The sequence below is a fragment of the Manis javanica genome, chromosome 13 (genome assembly GCF_040802235.1).
Source record: "Manis javanica isolate MJ-LG chromosome 13, MJ_LKY, whole genome shotgun sequence".
NCBI classification, from domain to species: domain Eukaryota; kingdom Metazoa; phylum Chordata; class Mammalia; order Pholidota; family Manidae; genus Manis; species Manis javanica.
This window is the reverse complement of record NC_133168.1, coordinates 68,036,607-68,055,661: the sequence shown is the minus strand read 5'-3', so window position 1 is coordinate 68,055,661 and position 19,055 is coordinate 68,036,607. Positions and strand designations below refer to the sequence as shown.

At 39.8% G+C, this 19,055-nt stretch overlaps 1 protein-coding gene across 13 annotated transcripts in view; it reads left to right on the top strand.

Moving 5' to 3' along the window:
* Positions 1-19,055, top strand: part of SYNE1 (spectrin repeat containing nuclear envelope protein 1) — a 418,491-nt gene that overhangs the window by 266,691 nt on the left and 132,745 nt on the right. For all 13 annotated transcript variants that reach the window (XM_073219768.1, XM_073219776.1, XM_073219775.1 and 10 more), the window contains 8 exons: positions 110-295; positions 464-586; positions 841-1,023; positions 2,120-2,263; positions 5,602-5,796; positions 6,868-7,008; positions 12,263-12,430; positions 12,640-12,801. In XM_073219768.1, coding sequence (XP_073075869.1) covers positions 110-295; positions 464-586; positions 841-1,023; positions 2,120-2,263; positions 5,602-5,796; positions 6,868-7,008; positions 12,263-12,430; positions 12,640-12,801 — 1,302 coding nt within the window. The remainder of the gene's footprint in view (positions 1-109; positions 296-463; positions 587-840; positions 1,024-2,119; positions 2,264-5,601; positions 5,797-6,867; positions 7,009-12,262; positions 12,431-12,639; positions 12,802-19,055) is intronic.

Sequence of the window (19,055 nt, the reverse complement as noted above, 5' to 3'; positions counted from 1 at the left end):
TCCTTACTCCCTTCCCAGTATGATGGTCTTATACCATATCATATAGATTACCTATACCTCTGTGCCTACCTGGCAATGTCATGACTATTAATAATTCACTCTACTCTAGGCCTTGCTAGAAGAATCTGAAGAAATTCACAGCAGTCTGGAAGCAATGACAGAGAAATTACAGTACATTGCTAGTGTGTATTATACAGAAAAAATGTCTCAGCAAGTGGCAGAATTGGGACGGGAGACTGAAGAGTTGCGACAGATGATCAAAATTCGTTTACAGAATCTTCAAGATGCTGCCAAGGTAAAAAAAAAAATTAAATTGAAAAGTCTATTATTAAAAAAAATGGTTGTCTTGCAGTGGAGATATGTGTTCACACTGATGTACCATTTTGACTGATGTTACTCTACACCTATGACTTTGAACTTCAAGCGCTAATATATAGACATTCAAATCGATTTTACTCTGCAGGATATGAAAAAATTTGAAACAGAGCTAAGAAACTTACAAGTTGCTTTGGAGCAAGCCCACACAACCCTGACTTCTCCAGAAGTTGGACGTCTTAGTCTCAAGGAGCAACTCTCTCATCGACAGGTAAGCAAAAGTAATTCAGGGGAAATAAGTGGGGAGCTGTATTAAAATAAGAGAGTAGTTAGGAAACGCGATTTCTAAACTTAATTATATTCTTAGCACTAGAGGCATTGTTTCAAAAAGTAGTCTTTGGAAAATGTTTATCCTTGGGTACAGAGCTGTAATTCGGTAACTGTCTCTTACTTATGAATTGAACTACTGAAGTATAAACATTTTAAATATTTCACGAAATGTAAAATATAAAGTTGCATTTTCAGCATTTGTTGTCTGAGATGGAGTCGCTCAAGCCAAAGGTCCACACGGTACAGATCTGCCAAAGCACGCTCCGGATCCCTGCGGATGTGGTCGCCAGCCTGCCACTCTGCCACGCTGCTCTGTGCCTGCAGGAAGAGGCCAGCCGCTTGCAGCATTCAGCGATCCAGCAGTGCAACGCCACACAGGCACGTGCAGCCATACCAGCCAGCGTCTGCAGGCGGTCCCCACGCCCACAAACCAATAGCAAATGAGTCATGGGCTTCTTTTCTTAGTATTGTGTGGGCCCAGCCATCAAAACACATCCCGAGTGTTAAATCTGACAGATTGTTGGGGTTATATAAAACAAAGGATGAAATGCTGTCATTGGGATCACCCACCAAAGCCTGGGGAAAGCTTGATAAAATATATCCTTTGGTGAGAACTATCTCTTAGCGATGTTTTTTTGTTTTGTGAAGATCAACTTTTATAAGAATTAATTTTATATTCAATCACATATTTTCTTACTATGCACCTGAGAATCACCTAGAATCTTGTAATATGACTTTACAGCTAGCCTCTATTACAGAATTTTTTTTTTGTATTTCAGCTCATTGAAGCATTAAATATATTTTCTTGCCTGAGAAGTACATCCAAGTGTAACTCTTAGCTTCGGAATTCACCCAGTAAGAGAAAAATCATTGACTAGGAAGAAATGACACCCTCCTAATTGCTTTAACTGATATCTCTCCTGCTTTATCAAAAAATTACATACCTATCCTATCCTCTGATTCAATAGCTAATAGTCTGTCAATTATCCTTGCTCCTTGCATTGTCTTATAATTTGCTGGACAGTACATTTCTGAGGATAGAAGCCATGCTTAATTCATTTTTTTTTCAGTCCTCTACTCCAGCCCTTAACTGAATGCCTTACACATATATTCAATATTTCTTAGATGGAAAAATAAAATAATCACGTTTTTCATACTGCTTCCCACCATGCTGTGTCTGTGACACTGCCATCTTCAGGGGGCATATGAATGGGGAATAGAGAGAGGATCTAGCCACTTAAATATTTCGAATCCATCAATAACGTTGGCAAATATTTTAGAGAGAAGGTTCTAAAATAACTGAGTAGTGTTGAGGATTTGAATCACCTAGGGATTCTACTCATCATTTTTTGTCCCCTAGACACACCACGTATATAGGAGTTAGTCCTAGTTTAGCAGATAGCTGCACAGAATCGCTTACCCAGTTATTGATATGGAAAGATGATCATTTGTGTGTGTGTGTGTTCTTTCAAAGGAGGCTGTGGTGCAATATGAACAATATGAACAAGAAATGCAGCACCTGCAGGAGCTCATAGAAGGAGCTCACAGAGAGATTGAGGATAAGCCTGTGGCCACCAGTAACATCCAGGAGCTGCAAGCCCAGATTTCTCGTCATGAGGTAAGACAGGAACATAAACGCATTATGGTCAGGATGCTGGCTTGACTGGTTTCCAGGGAAAGAAAGAGAAAGCTTTTCCCCGTCTGGCACGTAATGTGTTGTTCAGTTCTCTGGTAGCTTTTCTTGGCTCTCTTTGCATTTTAAGGGCTATTTTTGCTGATCCTTTCTAAGACCCAGTAGCATGAAGCTTCCCCTTGATTCCAAAACCTCTCTGCGTTGTTCATGACATATCTCAACTGGGACCCATCGCCTGTCTTCTGTGCCCAGACCTCTCACAGTTACTACACCCAAACACACTTGACTCCCTATATGGAAAGCCCACAAGAAACAGCAATGTTCAATGCCTTGCTGCTTTGGTCATCCTTTTAAAAATGAAGGGATATTTCACATTAAAAAGAAGTTTGTTGCTCTTTTAAATATAGGCTATTTTAGGTCCTTTCTCCAAAATCAGAGAATGGTCAGTGCTGTTTGTTTTGTTCATTTCCAGATTGTACCTGTTAGCATCTTCCCCATTTTCAAATGGGCCTCCTTTCTCTTACCTTTGGCATCCTGTGACCTCAGGATGCGGACATGCCTTCTGCGGACGTAGTGTCAAAGGTCATAGATCTTGAGTGTTTGAGTCCATTGACATTTAGCAGTGACCTTTCCTGATCTGTCAGTTCCTACATAGGTCACAGTTACTCTTTCCTTTAGGGGCTGGCTCATAGCATCATGTATTTTGGTAAGTGATGGCAGGGAAGAGGTCTTATTTCTCTGTACCAAGGATGGACATTTAGTTTATTCTTGAGTCTGCTCTATTTTAACTTTGTTGTCATAAAAAAACAAACTTTTTTTTCCAAACCAAATATTATAGTGAAGTAGTCAGAAGATTCAATTGTTGCCTTTTAAGGATGCAAAAATCTTACCATTTCCCCACCCCCTCCAAAAGCAATTCTTTAATTTCTTAATACATCAAATGCATCAATCACTTATAAGTGATTTACAAAATAATGTAAATAAATCTCTCAATTACTTGACTTTACACTGTAGATATCATCTATGTTAATCATTTCTCACAAGCTACTGGTTAAATGAAAATATATGCAAATATTTTGAAATAAAGTTATTTATATAACTCAGACTATATGTTACAAAGTTACTTTGAAAGTCTTCTTAATCCCATTTTGTAAGATCCAGAGTTTTGTTGTAACAACTTTCTATCATAGTACAGAAAATATTTCTTTTAAATCTTGTCTGGAAGCGCAATAATTATTACTACAGTTTTTCCTTTTGTGTTTTTAAAAACAGTTTATAAGGTTTTTACATTATAACATTTTATAACAACTCTGTGAGGTAGGAAATATTTTTTATCATCTCCATTTTACTGATAAGTAAAAAAAACAATGATTTTTTTTCCCCCATGACTTTCTGAGCTCCCAAATCTCATAAGTGATAGAAACCAGTTTCTCATCTACTACGTGGCTCCAGATTCTGTGATTTTTCCACTGCTGCAGAAACTATGTGGGCTACCTCACTATCAAACAGAAAGGAATGATGGGCCGAGAAAATCAGTGACTTGCCCAAGGCCGCAGAGCTGGCCGGCAGCACAGTCAGTGGTCGTCACTGCCTCCGCAGTCGGTGGTCACTGCCCACGCAGTCAGCCGTAGACTGCCCTCCTGCCTCCGGTTCAGGATCTGATCATTTTGTCACATTTTCTCCTCTTAGTTCTAAACATCGGTGTGGACATTTCTAAGTTTTGTCATGCAATTGAGAATCCATTTTCATATTAATAGTGATGTAGTCCCACGTGAGACTCATTGTATGCCTAAAACAAACCCAGGAAGGAACGTGCTGAGTCCCAAATCTACCCTGAGGGGGCAAACCATTGTAAGAAGGCTTAGTGATTTGTCCTATGAAAAGTGGAGAATTCAAGGCGCCCAGCGACTGGCGGATGTCTTCTACATGTGCATGTTACATAATGGTAATAGAGTACCCATGTGCTAGGCACAAGGCCAAACATAATAAATAGCTATTTAACTACTGTTTTAAAAACCCTATTAGGTTAAGTATCTGCAGCTCCAAAATTTAAAGTAATGATTTCTACTTTTTAAATCTTTGCTTTAAAAATTCCTGTATTGTACTTGATTTCAAGAACAGTCTGCTGGCTGAGTTCTGCTGGATTATTCTCCCTTCCACTTAGTCAGTTGTGTTTGAGAGCAGATAAACAAAATGACAATGGCAAAATCATACCTGTATTATGCATGTATGCATGGATACATACACATACACATATACACACATACATACCATTTTGTTATTTTTGTCATTTTGTTTCTGAATTTCAGAGCTCATTGAATGTCAATCAACATCTTTAAAATGACTGTGTATCCATAGATGCGTACATGCATGCATCTTGTCTATGTGCATGTTTATATCTGTGTATACACACACTGTCGTTTTAAAGACATTGACTTTTAATGCCTGTCACAAAATATGTTCTGTGTGAACACTAAGTGACAGCTTTCCAGGCAAAGAAGCCAAATAAAAGAAATAGAAGAAGTAAATGGTTTTGTATTCATGTTCCCAAGCATTTTAATTATTTTAGAGTTTGTAAGAGCTGTGAGCTGTCCAGAATGCATTTTCAATAAGCTGTTGGTATGAGTTTTACAACCTCTATCTCACAAAGCAACTTTTTTCAGGAACAAATGCATGTAAAAGTCATTCTGTTTGAACTGAACTTCAGTTCAAAGCTCTAGCCTGAAGAATCAGAAACATTTGCGGCGTGATGGAGTATGTGAGGGCAAGTTCTATGATGGTACAGAATGTTATTTGGGGAGTAATCTGCATACAAAATTAGGGTTCTATATGTAATATTTACCTTGTCTACAAAAAAGAAAAAACAGCTCCCTGGGGTCACAGGAATGGACCAGCAGTTTACTTTATGCCTCTGTCCCAAATGACTGCTCCATTTGATATATTCAATTATGTTAAGAGCCGATCATGGCATTTTTTGTAGTTTTCGTCATCACGTGGCCTAATTTGCATGGCAGGAACCATCTAGCACTTTCAGATTCTGGAAGCATTTTAAGGAAAGTCGCCAGGGCTGCAGGGTACGTTAAGCTCCCGAGGCCTGCGGAGCCGGCCGGCCCGGAGGCCCGGGCTCAGCGCACGCACCCCGCGGCCGGCACCGCGCTCCCCGCCCCGCGCCGCAGCGCAGTCCACATCCTGCCTCCCGCCGCCCCGGGCGCAGCCCTGTGATTTCATTGGCCAGCCCCGGAGGAAGATGAGCGCCTGTTCGGTTTCCTTTTGATGCTGCTCTGACACATGGTTGGGGGGCGGTGGGGGGAATGTTTCCTCAGGAGCTGGCTCGGAAAATAAAGGGCTACCAGGAGCAGATCGCCTCCCTCAACTCCAAGTGCAAGATGCTGACGATGAAGGCCAGGCACGCCACCATGCTGCTGACGGTGACCGAGGTGGAGGGGCTGGCGGAGGCGCCGGAGGACCTGCGCGGGGAGCTCCTCCCCGCGACCTCGGCCCACCCCTCCGTGGTCATGGTAAGGAAGGGGCCAGGCTGGCTGGGATGGGCGCCGCCCCGTTCTCCACCGACTGTCCCCCTGGCTGGTGGCCCCAGGTTCCCTGTCCGGGGCTGATTTTAGGGATCAGCGCCCGGGCTTGCAGATTAGAACTCAGGAAGTCTCAAGTCTCTGCCTACATCTGGGCCAAGGCCAGCCTTTGACACTGTAAACAGTGACAGCTGAAATGAAGCTATTTGCTTGAGACTGCTGAATTGCTTAACATGCCGAAGGTCGGCGCAGCATTTGTTTATAATTTAGCAATACTACTGAGAGGCTCTGAGCTGCAAAAACATTTCCCTGCATAGCTCTCTAGTTATCTGAGCCCTGGGAGAATCATGCTGTATATATTTTATGTGTGTTTTCCATACTAAAACATTGGCTGACTAGATAGGCTTATGTATTCTGTTGTATATGTTTAATAAAATATAGAAGAAAAGCTATTATGAGAAAAATAAGAAAACAGACAATCCCAAATTTAGCCTTGGATTAAAATAAATTCCATTAATTGCTATTCTGCAACATTACTTCCCCAACACTTTGTATCTAAAATGCACGAACTGTTTTGCTAACCACAATGATTTCCAGAGCTATTTCCACACACGTGTGCTGTGCCTCACATAGTCTGTAACCATACCTGGAATCTTGTCAATATGTTACTTTGTGTGCATTTATCTCTCTAGAATATTTTAAATTTGACATGTCAACGAAAGATAAAACTTTATTTCACAGACCACTTCCCTCATTTGCATGATTTTTCTACTTATTTATAAAGACCCAATCAGGAAGAGGAAAATAAATATTTAATCAGCAGCAAAACTCTTAAATGTGGTATGCACTCCCCTGCCCTGTTTGTTTTACAGATGATTCCTTAAGTCATAGTCATTTGAGAGCAAAACAGAAATACTTACACTGAATTTGTATGTAAATTTGGGTTTCAGTAATTCTAACCTTTGTTATGTAATTATCTCTGTTTTGACCTGTGCCTTACCAGGTGTTTGTTAATATAGCTAACTGATTTTCATGTCCTTTGGGGTGCATTTTATGTGATAGATGACTGCCGGTCGCTGTCACACTTTGCTGTCACCTGTCACTGAGGAATCTGGGGAGGAGGGAACCAACAGTGAGATTTCCTCTCCACCTGCCTGTCGCTCCCCTTCACCTGTGGCCAATACAGATGCTTCTGTCAACCAGGTACCATCCATTTAGCATTCCTCTAGCCCTGATCTCTGGACGAGTGCAGGACTCCATTCCCTGTTCTCATTAGACACTGGGTTTGCATCTTAGGCCTTGAGAGACACACCGTTAGGTATAATAATTGCACAAACTCTGATTGTCACCTGAGACCACTGCTGCCTCAGCTCTGCTCCCGGGCTGCTGGCAATAAGATGAGCAAAAATTAGGCCACGGAAATTATAGCTGGAGAAGCCATAAAGCATTAAAGCATTATGTCTTTAGTTTCTAACATCTATCTGTAGTGGAGTACTGCATCCTAACAGAAAATGAAATGTTTGTGTCACAATACCATGATTTTTTGCTATTATAACATTCATTCAACATAGTTTTGACACTTAGCAGCTTAGATTTTGAAGATGGAAAATTTCTGTTCACCATATTATATATACTTGCTCTTTATTTACTAGTTGTCAACCAATTTAAGGGGTGTCTGCCAGTACACATACCGGAATGCCTAAGTAGACTAAAGTTTTCTTACTTACCTTTCAATAATCTTAAATTTAATTTCCTATAAAATGAGGATGATATGTTGTTGTTATAAGGTGCTTGTTAGTGTACATTATATTAAATACAGGTTATACTAAATTAAGTGTCAAAAAGTTTTCATGAAAACTATTGAGGAGATATCAAAAGATGCTTTTACAATAGCCAAAGAAATTTCAATGCATGTTAAGTAATACTTTCTTTTTTTTCCCTTTAGCCAAAATAACTAAATTTTAATTACATTACTATGAAATTGCATAAGGGCTCAAAGAAGTTGGGATTTATTTTCAAGGAAGAAGCATTAAACAGCAAATATTCTTTAAGCATATTACAAATCAGTCATTTTATTTTCATTTTGAAGCAGGAACATTCAAAATAGTGTTTCTGTGATGAAGAGAACCCTCCTGCCCCCACCGATAAGGGAAAATGAAATTGATGAAACCCTAAGATAAAACAATTTCCTTGGAAAAAGTCTGAATAGCTCTAGGAAAGTTATCAATTCAGCCATTCAACAGATGTATTCTGAACACCTCCTTGGCATGAAATCTTGTGCTGGGTCCCTGATGTGTAGCAAAGAAGAAGAAAGCAGTGGCCTTGGCCTTCAAAACCTTATAATCTAGACAGAAAGGTGGATGTGGGATGAATAATAACAAAAGTGATGAGAAGGAATTAAAAAACATAAAAGGAGAAGTTCAGGGTGCTGGCTCTAAGGGATTGAGGAAACTCCTCTCCAAATTCTGATTTTAAGTGAAGTATTACTCATTCTTTGATGATGTCTCCTTCCTTGTGGTCACAGATGTTATTAGAATCAGAAATATGGCTATAGTCAGCTGTTTATTGTATAGGAAAAACATTTATCCTGTATAGTACACTTAATATTCTTAAATTTTTCAATTTGATCAATAAACACTGACTAATACTATGGGAAGAATATCCCTTTCCTAAAGTTATATCTCCATGCCACTTCGTGTCTTTCTGTGTACGTGTCGAAAGTGCCCTTAAATGGTAAAATATGCAAATGTTTTTAACATAACTTTAAGTAACACAATCAAATCCTATAAATATGATTCTTTTCCTCATTTTAAGTCCCATTTTGACATGCCTCCTTCCATCATAAGAAAACTTCATTTACATCCCATTGTTAAAGTGCTTAAATGTGATTCAGCAAATTAGGGGGAAAAAATGTCTTTAGTTGCTGTCAGCTTTACCAAGAGGAAGCCATTAAAAAGCAAATGTATTTTTTCGCTCTGTGTGGCTCAAACAAATCAACCCCATCATTGTGTCTGCATGTTATTCTTATACAGTAATAAAAGGAAATGGACAAATAGTACAGCATGGCCAGTGATGTGTTAGATTCACAAAATGTTTTCTTGGAACTAAGGAACATTTAGAATCCCCGTAAGTTCCAGTTTTCAGACACAAAAGGCTGTACAGAATGTGCACAACTGTTTCAAGGAGCAGCCAAATATAACTGCTTTATACAATAACTGTTAAAAAAAGATTTTGTGCTTGCTGCTTTGTAAGTAGATCTCTATTATGTAACTAACTGATTCCCCCACAGTCAATGTGTTCTGTCTCTGACAGTAGCTATTAGCTGAAATGCGATAGCAATTTAGCTTTCTTGTGGGTGGAAATAAGGCAACCCCAGAATTTGCTGTAGGGATCTTGATCCAGTTAGAAGTGAGGGAAGACTTGGACTGCATGTAAGAGCTGAGAGATGCAGAGGTTTGAAAAGCGTGATAGTGTAATGGCGAGAACACTGAGCTCCAGGCAAAAAGCTCAGGATGCATCCCAGCTCTTCCTCTAAGGTGGAAACTCCCTCAGTGACCATTTACTTGTAAAAATTAAATATTACATTAATTGCAGAAGTACTCTTTATGCTGGAAAATACTAATGAAGTAATAGCCATGGTTTTCCAAATGTATTTCCTTAGGAATCCACTGGATATAGGTCAGGCACAGAACTTAGGCACATAAGCAATGAGATACATATTTCTGGGGTGATCCTCACAATACCACATAGTGCCTTTATTTAGTAGTTATAGGATTGATGGTTTTATTTCACTGAATCTAGTCCTCATATAGATCCAAATTGTCCATCTCCAAAAGGTGATGTATTTTCAAATGCTTTTTAGGAACCATCAGGTGTCATTTCTGTTTAAAAGGCAGGAAGTTGGACCAGTGCTGTGGCAAGGGGATGGGTCAGTAGGACTCATCCTTATAAAAGCAGTGGGTGACAGGGAGAGAAGAAAGAGAGAGTAAATCCCAAGCTTATAGCTTCAGTGAATGAAAATTCCATTTATTGAAAAATGGATAACACTTATCTTTTTTTTCCTAAATTCATTTATCCTGGATGTTCTTTTGGGAACTGTTCAGTTGGAAGAGCCTGTGGGATATCCATGTAAAATGAATACATGGGTCTGGAGATTACAAATGCATCAATATTTAAGACCAAGTGGAAGAAACGAACTAAAAAAAGAAAGATTGACTGACTAGAGAGCTGGGAGAACAGGCAGATTAAATAAGTGTTTCCAAGAAGGGGTGGCCAGTGGTATTGAACGCTACCAAGAGGCAAGCAAAAGAAGAGCTGAATCATTTTATTTCACAGAAAAGAGTCATTAGGAGCAAAGCCCAGTTGGGCATTTAGGAATAGGTTGAGGCTGAGGAAGTGAGCAATATCAGTGGTGAACTACCACGTTCAGAAGTTGGATTATAAAGTGAAAGAGAAACATGGAAGAAATGATGATTTTGACTGCATTCAGGTGTGATTATCCATCACATCATGATTTGTGGACTTACCTAATATGTGAGAGCCTGCAAGAAAAGATTCAAAAAAGGAAGTGTGTGTAGATGTTCTCAGAATGAAAACACTTGAGTCTATTTATATGCTGAGGAGAAAGTCAGTACAGAAGGAGAGGGAGAGGGAGAGGATATTCATGGGTCAAAGTCCTAAAAAAAGCAAAGACAGGTGGGACTTGGGGAGAGGTGGGAGGGCTATCCTTCATCAAGGCAAATGGCAAGCATAAGATAAAAGTGAGTCTAAATATAGACAGACTTGGAAATTTGAGATTGCAGGAGTATCTCCTCAATTTTCAATTTGTGCATGTGTGTATATGCACACACATGTGCACAAGTGTGCACTCCAGAAAGTACCGTTGGATTGAGACCTTGTTGGGGTTTTCCAAGTGAGTGAAACAGGTTAAAAGTGCAAAAGAAACAAAAGAATTGGTAAGAGGAGGGCTTCAAGTAGCTTTAGACACAGCTGGAAGTACGCTTGGGTGAACCAGTTCGGTGATGGCAGGCTGTCTTTTAGGTGGACAGGATTGGGGTGGCAGTGGGTGAGGATGTGTGGATGTGAGCAGATTAAGGGCTTGGGGACACCGGAGTCATCTGCTCAGCATGGTGACCGGGTTAGGAATGAAGCAGAACCACTCTCCATGTTCTCCATGTTCCGACATCATCAGTAAATGTTGGGACTTATCTGGAAGCTTCAGCAGCGACAACAGTAAAATAGGTAGAAGGTCTTATGGTCAGTCAAAGATGACTTCATATAATCCTCAGAAGCACCCAGTGTTGTAGCTCAGAGAACCAGTGCATGCAACATGAGTGACTTGCTTCAAGTCTAGCTGCTCAGGAGAATTTTCAACTGGGATCTCAGGTGTCAGACTCCTGTCTGATCTCATTCTCCTACACAAGCCTGGATCTGCCCTCCTGGGCTCCCAAACATCAGGCCCCTTCCTGCTGCCACCTGCGTCTCTCAGATGACTGGGGTCTTCTTCAGTACTTTGTACCAAGACAGTGTTATTAATAAGGCTCAGGTATTTTAACTGAACATTATCTTCGACATAACAACTGCAAAAGTCATGAATGTTATAAAAGCAGTTCCCAGAATATAAACATTACTCCTCAATTCAATTTCTATTAATATACAGATAAATATCCACAGAAACAATTGAAAATACATGGGTTGTATGTCTTGATATTGATATAGTAGATTCCATTATCAATACTAACATAATTTGCAGTGATACCTATAACCCAAGAAAGTCTTAAAAAATTTCAGAAGCCTACTTTTTCATCATTTACTTTCATCATTTCTTGTGTACTTCTAGGAATTGATTAGAAGGGAACCTTTTTATTATTTGTTTCTTAGAGTTATTTTAACTTCCCCATTGCATTTTCCCTTATTTAATATTAAAATATTTAGATAAATTTCTGTGACTAAGGAACTCAAATATATTAAAGATCTGGCTGTATGGTAAAATGAGTTTGTATAAATTTAATTCAATTTAAATCAAGTACTTTTAAAAATTATTCAGAACTTTATCCATTGAACAACACTTTAGGAAATAGATCATTTAGATTCTCTCTTTTCTTTTTTGCCATAATAGTTCATCAGTCTTTAAATATGTGTATTACTTAAATCCTTTGTATTTCCACTTTACCAATTGTAAAATAAGAATGAGTTTTGGCAACTTGAAAAACTAGTAAATTTGTTCTTTTCTGTTAATATATAAACCAAAATACTAAAGCAGACTTTATTATGCTGTATTATGCTTTGGTACGGGTTTTTCTTCTTGTCACAGGAATTTGCTAAGTTCATTAGTTTGTAGTCCCCTAGGACAGGTATGAATCACAAGCTTTTTCTGCACAGGACAAATAGTAGCCAGAGCCTGTTGACCAACACTTTGTCTTCCTCTTGAATCTAACCTTCTTCTTTGCACCCACAGGACATTGCTTATTACCAAGCCTTGTCTGCTGAGAGGTTGCAGACGGATGCCGCAAGAATTCAGCCGAGCACGTTGCCATGCCAAGAGTTCTATGAACCAGGACTGGAGCCATCTGCCACTGCCAAACTAGATGATTTGCAGCGTTCTTGGGAAACCTTAAAGAATGTGGTAGGTCTTTGCAACGTGGAATTGTTTAAGCCCACCAGACACTGATTACCTTAGTGATTGTCTTATGAAATACATGCATAGAGTTACACATCCCGTGCCCAGCTGAATACCCTCTGTTGGGCCACAGAGGTAAAGCAGTGAGGAAAGCATGTCATAATCTGTAAGATAAGGAGCTAGGAAACATTTGGTAATGTCCTTTTCTTCTTTAGATCAGTGAGAAGCAGCGCACACTCTACGAAGCTTTGGAACGCCAGCAGAAGTACCAGGACTCCCTCCAGGCCATCTCCACAAAAATGGAGGCCATCGAGGTGAAGCTCAGTGAGAGTCTAGAGCACGGCAGGAGTCCAGAAAGCCAGATGGCTGAGCATCAGGTAAAAATAGCGATGACTTCAGTTTCCTGCATGATTAAATAGGTGGACCTTGTGACCGGTCAGCCAGCCAAGCGTGGGTTTGGGAGAGTGGACTGACAATTTTTTTTTAACTGTGAAAGTTCTTACAGAGTAAACAAGATTCCAAATAGTAGTGTTTCCACCACTGTTTCAGGGAGGGACCTCAGAGGGAAAGAAGGAAATTCTGACCTGGAATCTAATTAAGGAAAGCTACCTGCACTGTATTGCTTTTTAACTTTTATTATACAAAGTGTATTTCCTGACAGTTGCTGCATTATTGTTATTTTGTTGGGAACTGTTGTTAGAGTAAAATGTACCCCACATGTACCTCTGGGCAATGTTTTAAGAAGTTCAGCTGGTGTATGTCCGGCACCTCCCCGTTATCACTTAAGAGAGTAACCCTCAGACTTAAGTGGGCAAAGAAGCAGTTGAAGAATAAAGGCTTCAAAGTCATAATCTTTTGTTGTCCCTGACTTGAATAACTTTTTTAAAAAATTAAACTAGGCAAAGTTTCAGCTTTACATGAGAAACAGAAATGATTACATTAACATATCTCAGAAATATGTTAAAAATGCATCCACTGAAAATGCATGCTAAGAAAGTGCATGTATTAAAATCTGGTTGATGCTTTAGCATTATTATCAGGTGTATTATTAATGCATAAGCAGGTATAACTGGGATTCCAGGGTACTGAGGCATGCATTTACCTGAGCAGTCAGTCACCATGATTTGGGGAAATGCAACTTGCCCCCGGTCAGAACTCAGGAGCACGTGACAACCCTGTAAGAGGCAAAGGACAGGAAAGACATTTTTAGATGCAAATTAAGAGCTATAAAAGCATGATGTGATAATGTGTATCTATCAAGTACTGAGAAATTTATCAGTTTTAAAAGTGAAACTTGGGACTTTATCTTTGCACTACTTTACAAATCTTTATAGTTTTGGAACCCTGGATAACATTGGAATACATTGCTTCATCACATGTGTAGTCTGAGATAAAATTGCATTTTTTTACAATTAGGACCTTGCAGTATAACACAAAAATGAGAGCATTTCATCTAGAGACAACATATTGAGAAATAGTGGTTTCAGGTTTTGACACTCTTGTAACTTCTTAAGATAGAGATCAAAGTGCTAGCATCCATTTTTAGGCCTTATTTTGGTAAAACTACCTTCTGTGGGTCTTCCTGCTATCCCAGAGACACCCGTAGTTGGTGAGTTTAGGGAGGGTAATGTAAAAATATAAAATTAAAGTTAACCTTTGTTTACGTGGACCAAATGAACCATGAGCACAGTCAAGGCCTTTGGGGCCTATTGCCATGCAGGTTTCCTCTGAGTACCACAGTCCTTTGTAATGGATGCTCCAGTTTTCAGGTGTCAGTGGCCACCTCAATGTCACCTGAGAAGGCTTCTGTGTAGCCCAGGACGCTTCCAGGGGCTCTGTCTGCCCTGCTGCTCCTCTACCCCCGCCTGTGCCTCACTGCAACCTGAAGGGGCAGGAGATGACAACTCCATTTGATGACAGTTCCCTTTAAGCATCCAAAAGGAATTGGTGTAAATTTCCTGAAGGCCGGATTAGAGTGAACTTGAATGTCCCGTGCTCAGGTTACCAGGGACCAGTGTTCCAGGAGAACAGAGACTGGCTCTCTCTTTACTTGTGGGCCACCTCCACCTTTGTTCAAGGATCATGGTCCTCGTGTCCCAGGTGACTGACCACAGCTCCCAAAGATGCTTCACTGGGTCCCACAGAATTTGGGAACTGCGTGAAGACAGGATCCTGGTGGTCTGCCTGGACATTCCAGAGTTTCTCATTGAAAATGCAGACCACCTCCCATCACTACCACCCCCCTGCCTCTCGGGCATTAGTATGACAGTAACATCAAATGTAGAGCAACATTATCATTCTGTTCAAGGGATTCAATGGAGAAAACTCAAAATTCACATTATTGCTGAGTATTATGAATTAGAAATGAACCTGTGACTTTTCTTGCAATTAAAGCCAACCACATGGCCTTTTGTCCCTTTCTTGGTCGGACAAGGTAATGCTGACAATTATAACAGTGAGGAGACGTAGGTAATTTGATGATGATTACTCACCATTGGAGCTTAACAATTATATTAATGCTCTAATGAGAGGGAAGGAAAGTATAAATAATGTATAATTTCTCATATCATTACAAATCTAATGTTTTCCATCTGGCCTACTTTTGCTGTCTGAACCTAAGTTCTACATATTCTGGGACAGAGCCACCCACATGAAAGCTTATGGTATCACAGTGTCTAAATTAGTTCTTAGCTTCTGGAATGGTACTTAAAAAAATTCCAGGCACTTTTGTAGAATTACTGTTTCTGAATTCCAGCTGAATGTGAGTGGGGAAGTCCAGCATGCTTTCATATTTCCTAAAAACTAATAAGAGTACTTCAATTATTGTTTCTTTCCCAAAGCTCTCTTGGAAATACTACTGTTTCCTGAAAGAGCTAACCTAATTCCTACATTTTTCCTCTGAGTCTACTAATTTAGGTGGATTGAATCATTGAATGACCTACATGACAGGAGTGCTGTTCCTTTCCTGCTACCTTCTCTAAATTGTATGTAATTTTAAAACATTAATGCCATTCATAAGCTGACTTGTGGCTGTCCTTTGTACTAAGCCCTCTGTGATGGGGAATTTGTTATCATAATCAGCTAATGCTCTGTGAGCATGTGGTGTCTTTGCCATACTAAGCCAAGTGATACAGGATAGTGGGCAGAACTCTGAGGTTTTTCTTTTTAGTATGTACAGCAATTCAAAGTTTGAAAGGAACAAAGCCAATGTAGATATCTCTGAAAGTCACAGTGAGATTCAGTTTCCCTTTGGTGTTGAGCCAAACATGAACTCCAAGTTCTCCTGAGAATGAGCCATTTTAGAAAACCTTCAGGTCCCTCTCTAAACCACATAAGTGTCATGCACATGCCCTCCTTGTATACACACAAGTCAGAAACCCAAAGGCATGCATTTCATTTCCATCTCCTTATTTTTGAATCACATGTTGTGGAGAAGCAGTTGGCTACCAGCTGAGACCGAGTCATAGGGGTGCAGACATACTGGACTACTGGATATTTTTGGTTGTTTTAGTTGAAGTGAAATTCATGCCACATAATATTAACCATTCAAAAGGACACAATTCAGTGGCATTTAGTACTTTCACAATGTCATTCAACCACCTACTCTATCTGGTTTCGAAACATTTCATTACCCCAAAAGAAAACACCACCCCCAATAAGCATGGCTCCTGAATCGTGAAGTTAAGAACTATGGAGGAGGCTTTCTTTTTTCTTTTTGCCTGGTTACTTCATGATTCTGATACCTGTTTATCTATCATGAATTAGAATTAGTTCAACTAGATGTGTTGAGCACCTACTATGTGCACAGCTGGAAAAGACAAGTTTTCTCATTAATATATGACTGAAAAGCCTGTTTTAGGGATGGGGTGACCAACACCTTGTAAAGAAAAGGGGGGGCAATGTGATTGTGGGTTCAGTAGTGGGAAGTAGATAAAAGCAGACTCTACCAGATCTTTTGGGAGAAACAGATTTTGAAATATTGGAGTGCCAATAGGAGTGGGTAGCAAGCACTATAAATATAAAAATGTGTGAGGAAAGGCACAGAGGAGAGAGTGAGATCAAACATGGTGTGAAATAGTGAGGGGGCTCTTGCTTGTACAGAGGATCAGTACACAAAAAGACACAATGAGGTCAGTCTAGTTATGGAGAAGCCTTTAAAATGGCCCAAAAATATGAGTATTATGCTTTGGGCAATGCAGTGCCAAAAAAGGATTATAAGTAGTAGAAAAGAATTTAGAACAAGAAACATTTTCATATATAACAAACAAGATAAGTCTGTAAATCCATTACAGTCCTATTAAAATATTCCAGCAAGTTCTTTGGTGGCAATTGACAAGTTAATTCTGAAATGTATTGCCAATGTATGAAAAAATATGTATCAAAAATGGAAAGGGCCACGAATAGCCAAGACAAGCATGAGAAAGAATAAAAGTGAAGGATGTATCCTACCAGAGAGTGAGCATCATAAAGCTGTAGTAACAATGATAGTGTGGTATTGGCACAATCAGGCAAATGGCTCAGTGGAACAGAATTAGAAGCCAGACGCACACAGATGCTTGACATAAGTCAAAAATTATACTGCAAAGCAATAGATTAAAAAATCATTTTGTCAATAAATAATGTAGGGTCAATTGGGTATCCATATTTTTTAAAAAAAGGTAATTTTGACCCCTACCTACACTGTACACAAAGGTTATTTAGGTGGATTATAGATCTCAATGTGAAGGTAAAGAAAGGAAAAGGTTTTAAAATAGTGCTTCTCAATTATTTTTAATGAATAAATTTTTAAAAATATAATTAACCCATCACAGACCAATATTTTAGTAAAATAAAAAAAAATACTGCTTGGGTATCATGCCAACGTCAAGTTGCTATCAAAGTTCCTTAATTACCCACAATATCTTTATCTGGTCATGACCAATGACACATGTTTTGTAGACTGATGGCATTTCATGAACCACACTTTGAATGGCATTCTTTTAGAAGCCAACCTTGGGACAGGAAAAGATCTCTTTCATAGGACACCAAAAGTTCTAACTTCTCCAATGAAGGAAAATACCAATATAATAGACCACAATAAAATTAAGAACTTATGTTTATCAAAAGCCACCAAAAAGGCAGTCACTTGCCATTAGGGGACAACCACATCACAAAATGAGAGCAGATATTTGCAGTAACAGAACCTAAAGAGGCACGGGCATGCCTATCCAGAATATATAAACAACTCTGTATGTCAATAAGAAAAGAAAGATCAATAAAAAATGCACAAAAATTTTTAGCAGGCAGCCCCAAAAGAGGACATCCAAACAGCCAAGCATAGGGAACAGTGCCCGATCTCATTAGCCATCAGGGAAATGCAAGTTAAAACTACAGTAAGATACTACTATAAACCCACTAGAAAGGCTGACACAGGAAAGATCCACAAACCATGTGGCAGGGGGAATAATCACCTCTTCCTACATCAGTAACATGAGTGACTTTCACAATCATGACGGGGAGTGAAAGAAGCCAGATACAAAACAGAGCATCATCTATGATTCTGTGTACGGAGAGCTCAGAAACAGGCAAAAGTCATCTATGACGTCTGTAAGTCAGCACCATGGTGATCTGTGCAAAGGAGGGAGGTAGTAACAGGGAGGCTGTCGAGGGGGCTTGTAGAGTCCTAGGAATGTTCTGTTTCTTGATCGGGTGCCAGGAGCACCAGTATGTGCAGTTTGTGAAAATTCATGGAGCTGTACGCTTAGATCTGTGCAATTTTTCTAGGTGTACATAATTTCAATGTAATGGTTTACTTAAAAAAATCAATTGGACATGATGACATTGATATTAGGGTGAGAGAAGGGGTTTTCTTTGTTTTGTTTTTTAGTATTTTCTGAGAGCCCACTCTGAGGGGGCAGTGTGCTTACAGTGAAGCCTACAGTCCTGTGCAAGAGGTGGGAATTAGGCAAATAGGGGCCCATTGAAAAGTAGGAAATAGTGGCAAATATAAAGCCTGTGCTTCTTCAGTTGAAGGCAGGGTTGCCTCTCCTGGGGTAGGGCCTGGTTTTCACCATACCATTCAAATCTTAATAAGAATTTCTCTTGTCAAGATTCCAGCTAAAGAGCAAGTCATAAAATACACAAAATGAGAAGTAAAACCCATGTCTAATTGTGATAGGCGTTAATCAGGAGCGCAGCATGCTGTTTGCCAGAAAGAGCCGGGGGTCCTGGAGTAGTGAAGGCAGAAGTGTCTGAGTGAGAAAGGAGTGTGGTACAGAGCCTGGCAGGGGTGAGAACACACAGCTGTGGTGAGGAGTCTAGATTTTATTTTGCAGGCAATAAGCTAGGTATTTTAAGGCAGGGGAGTGAAAAGATCTGATTTACCTTCTTAAAGTCTCACTGATTACTCCCGGAAGAGTGGGCTGGCGAGACAAGAGCATAGCAGGTAGGTCATCCAGTCCCAGGTTAGAGCAGCTCAGATAAGGGAGAGCTGGCTTTGACTTAGGGTGGGGCAGAGGGGATACATAAGATAGAGTTTGGAGGTAGAATCCATTGGCCAGTGAGAGAGAGAAAATGTGAAAAATGACTCCTAGGCCTTGAGCTTCAGCAGTGAGAAGGGTGGTACCTTTCACTGAGATGAGGAAACAGGCTT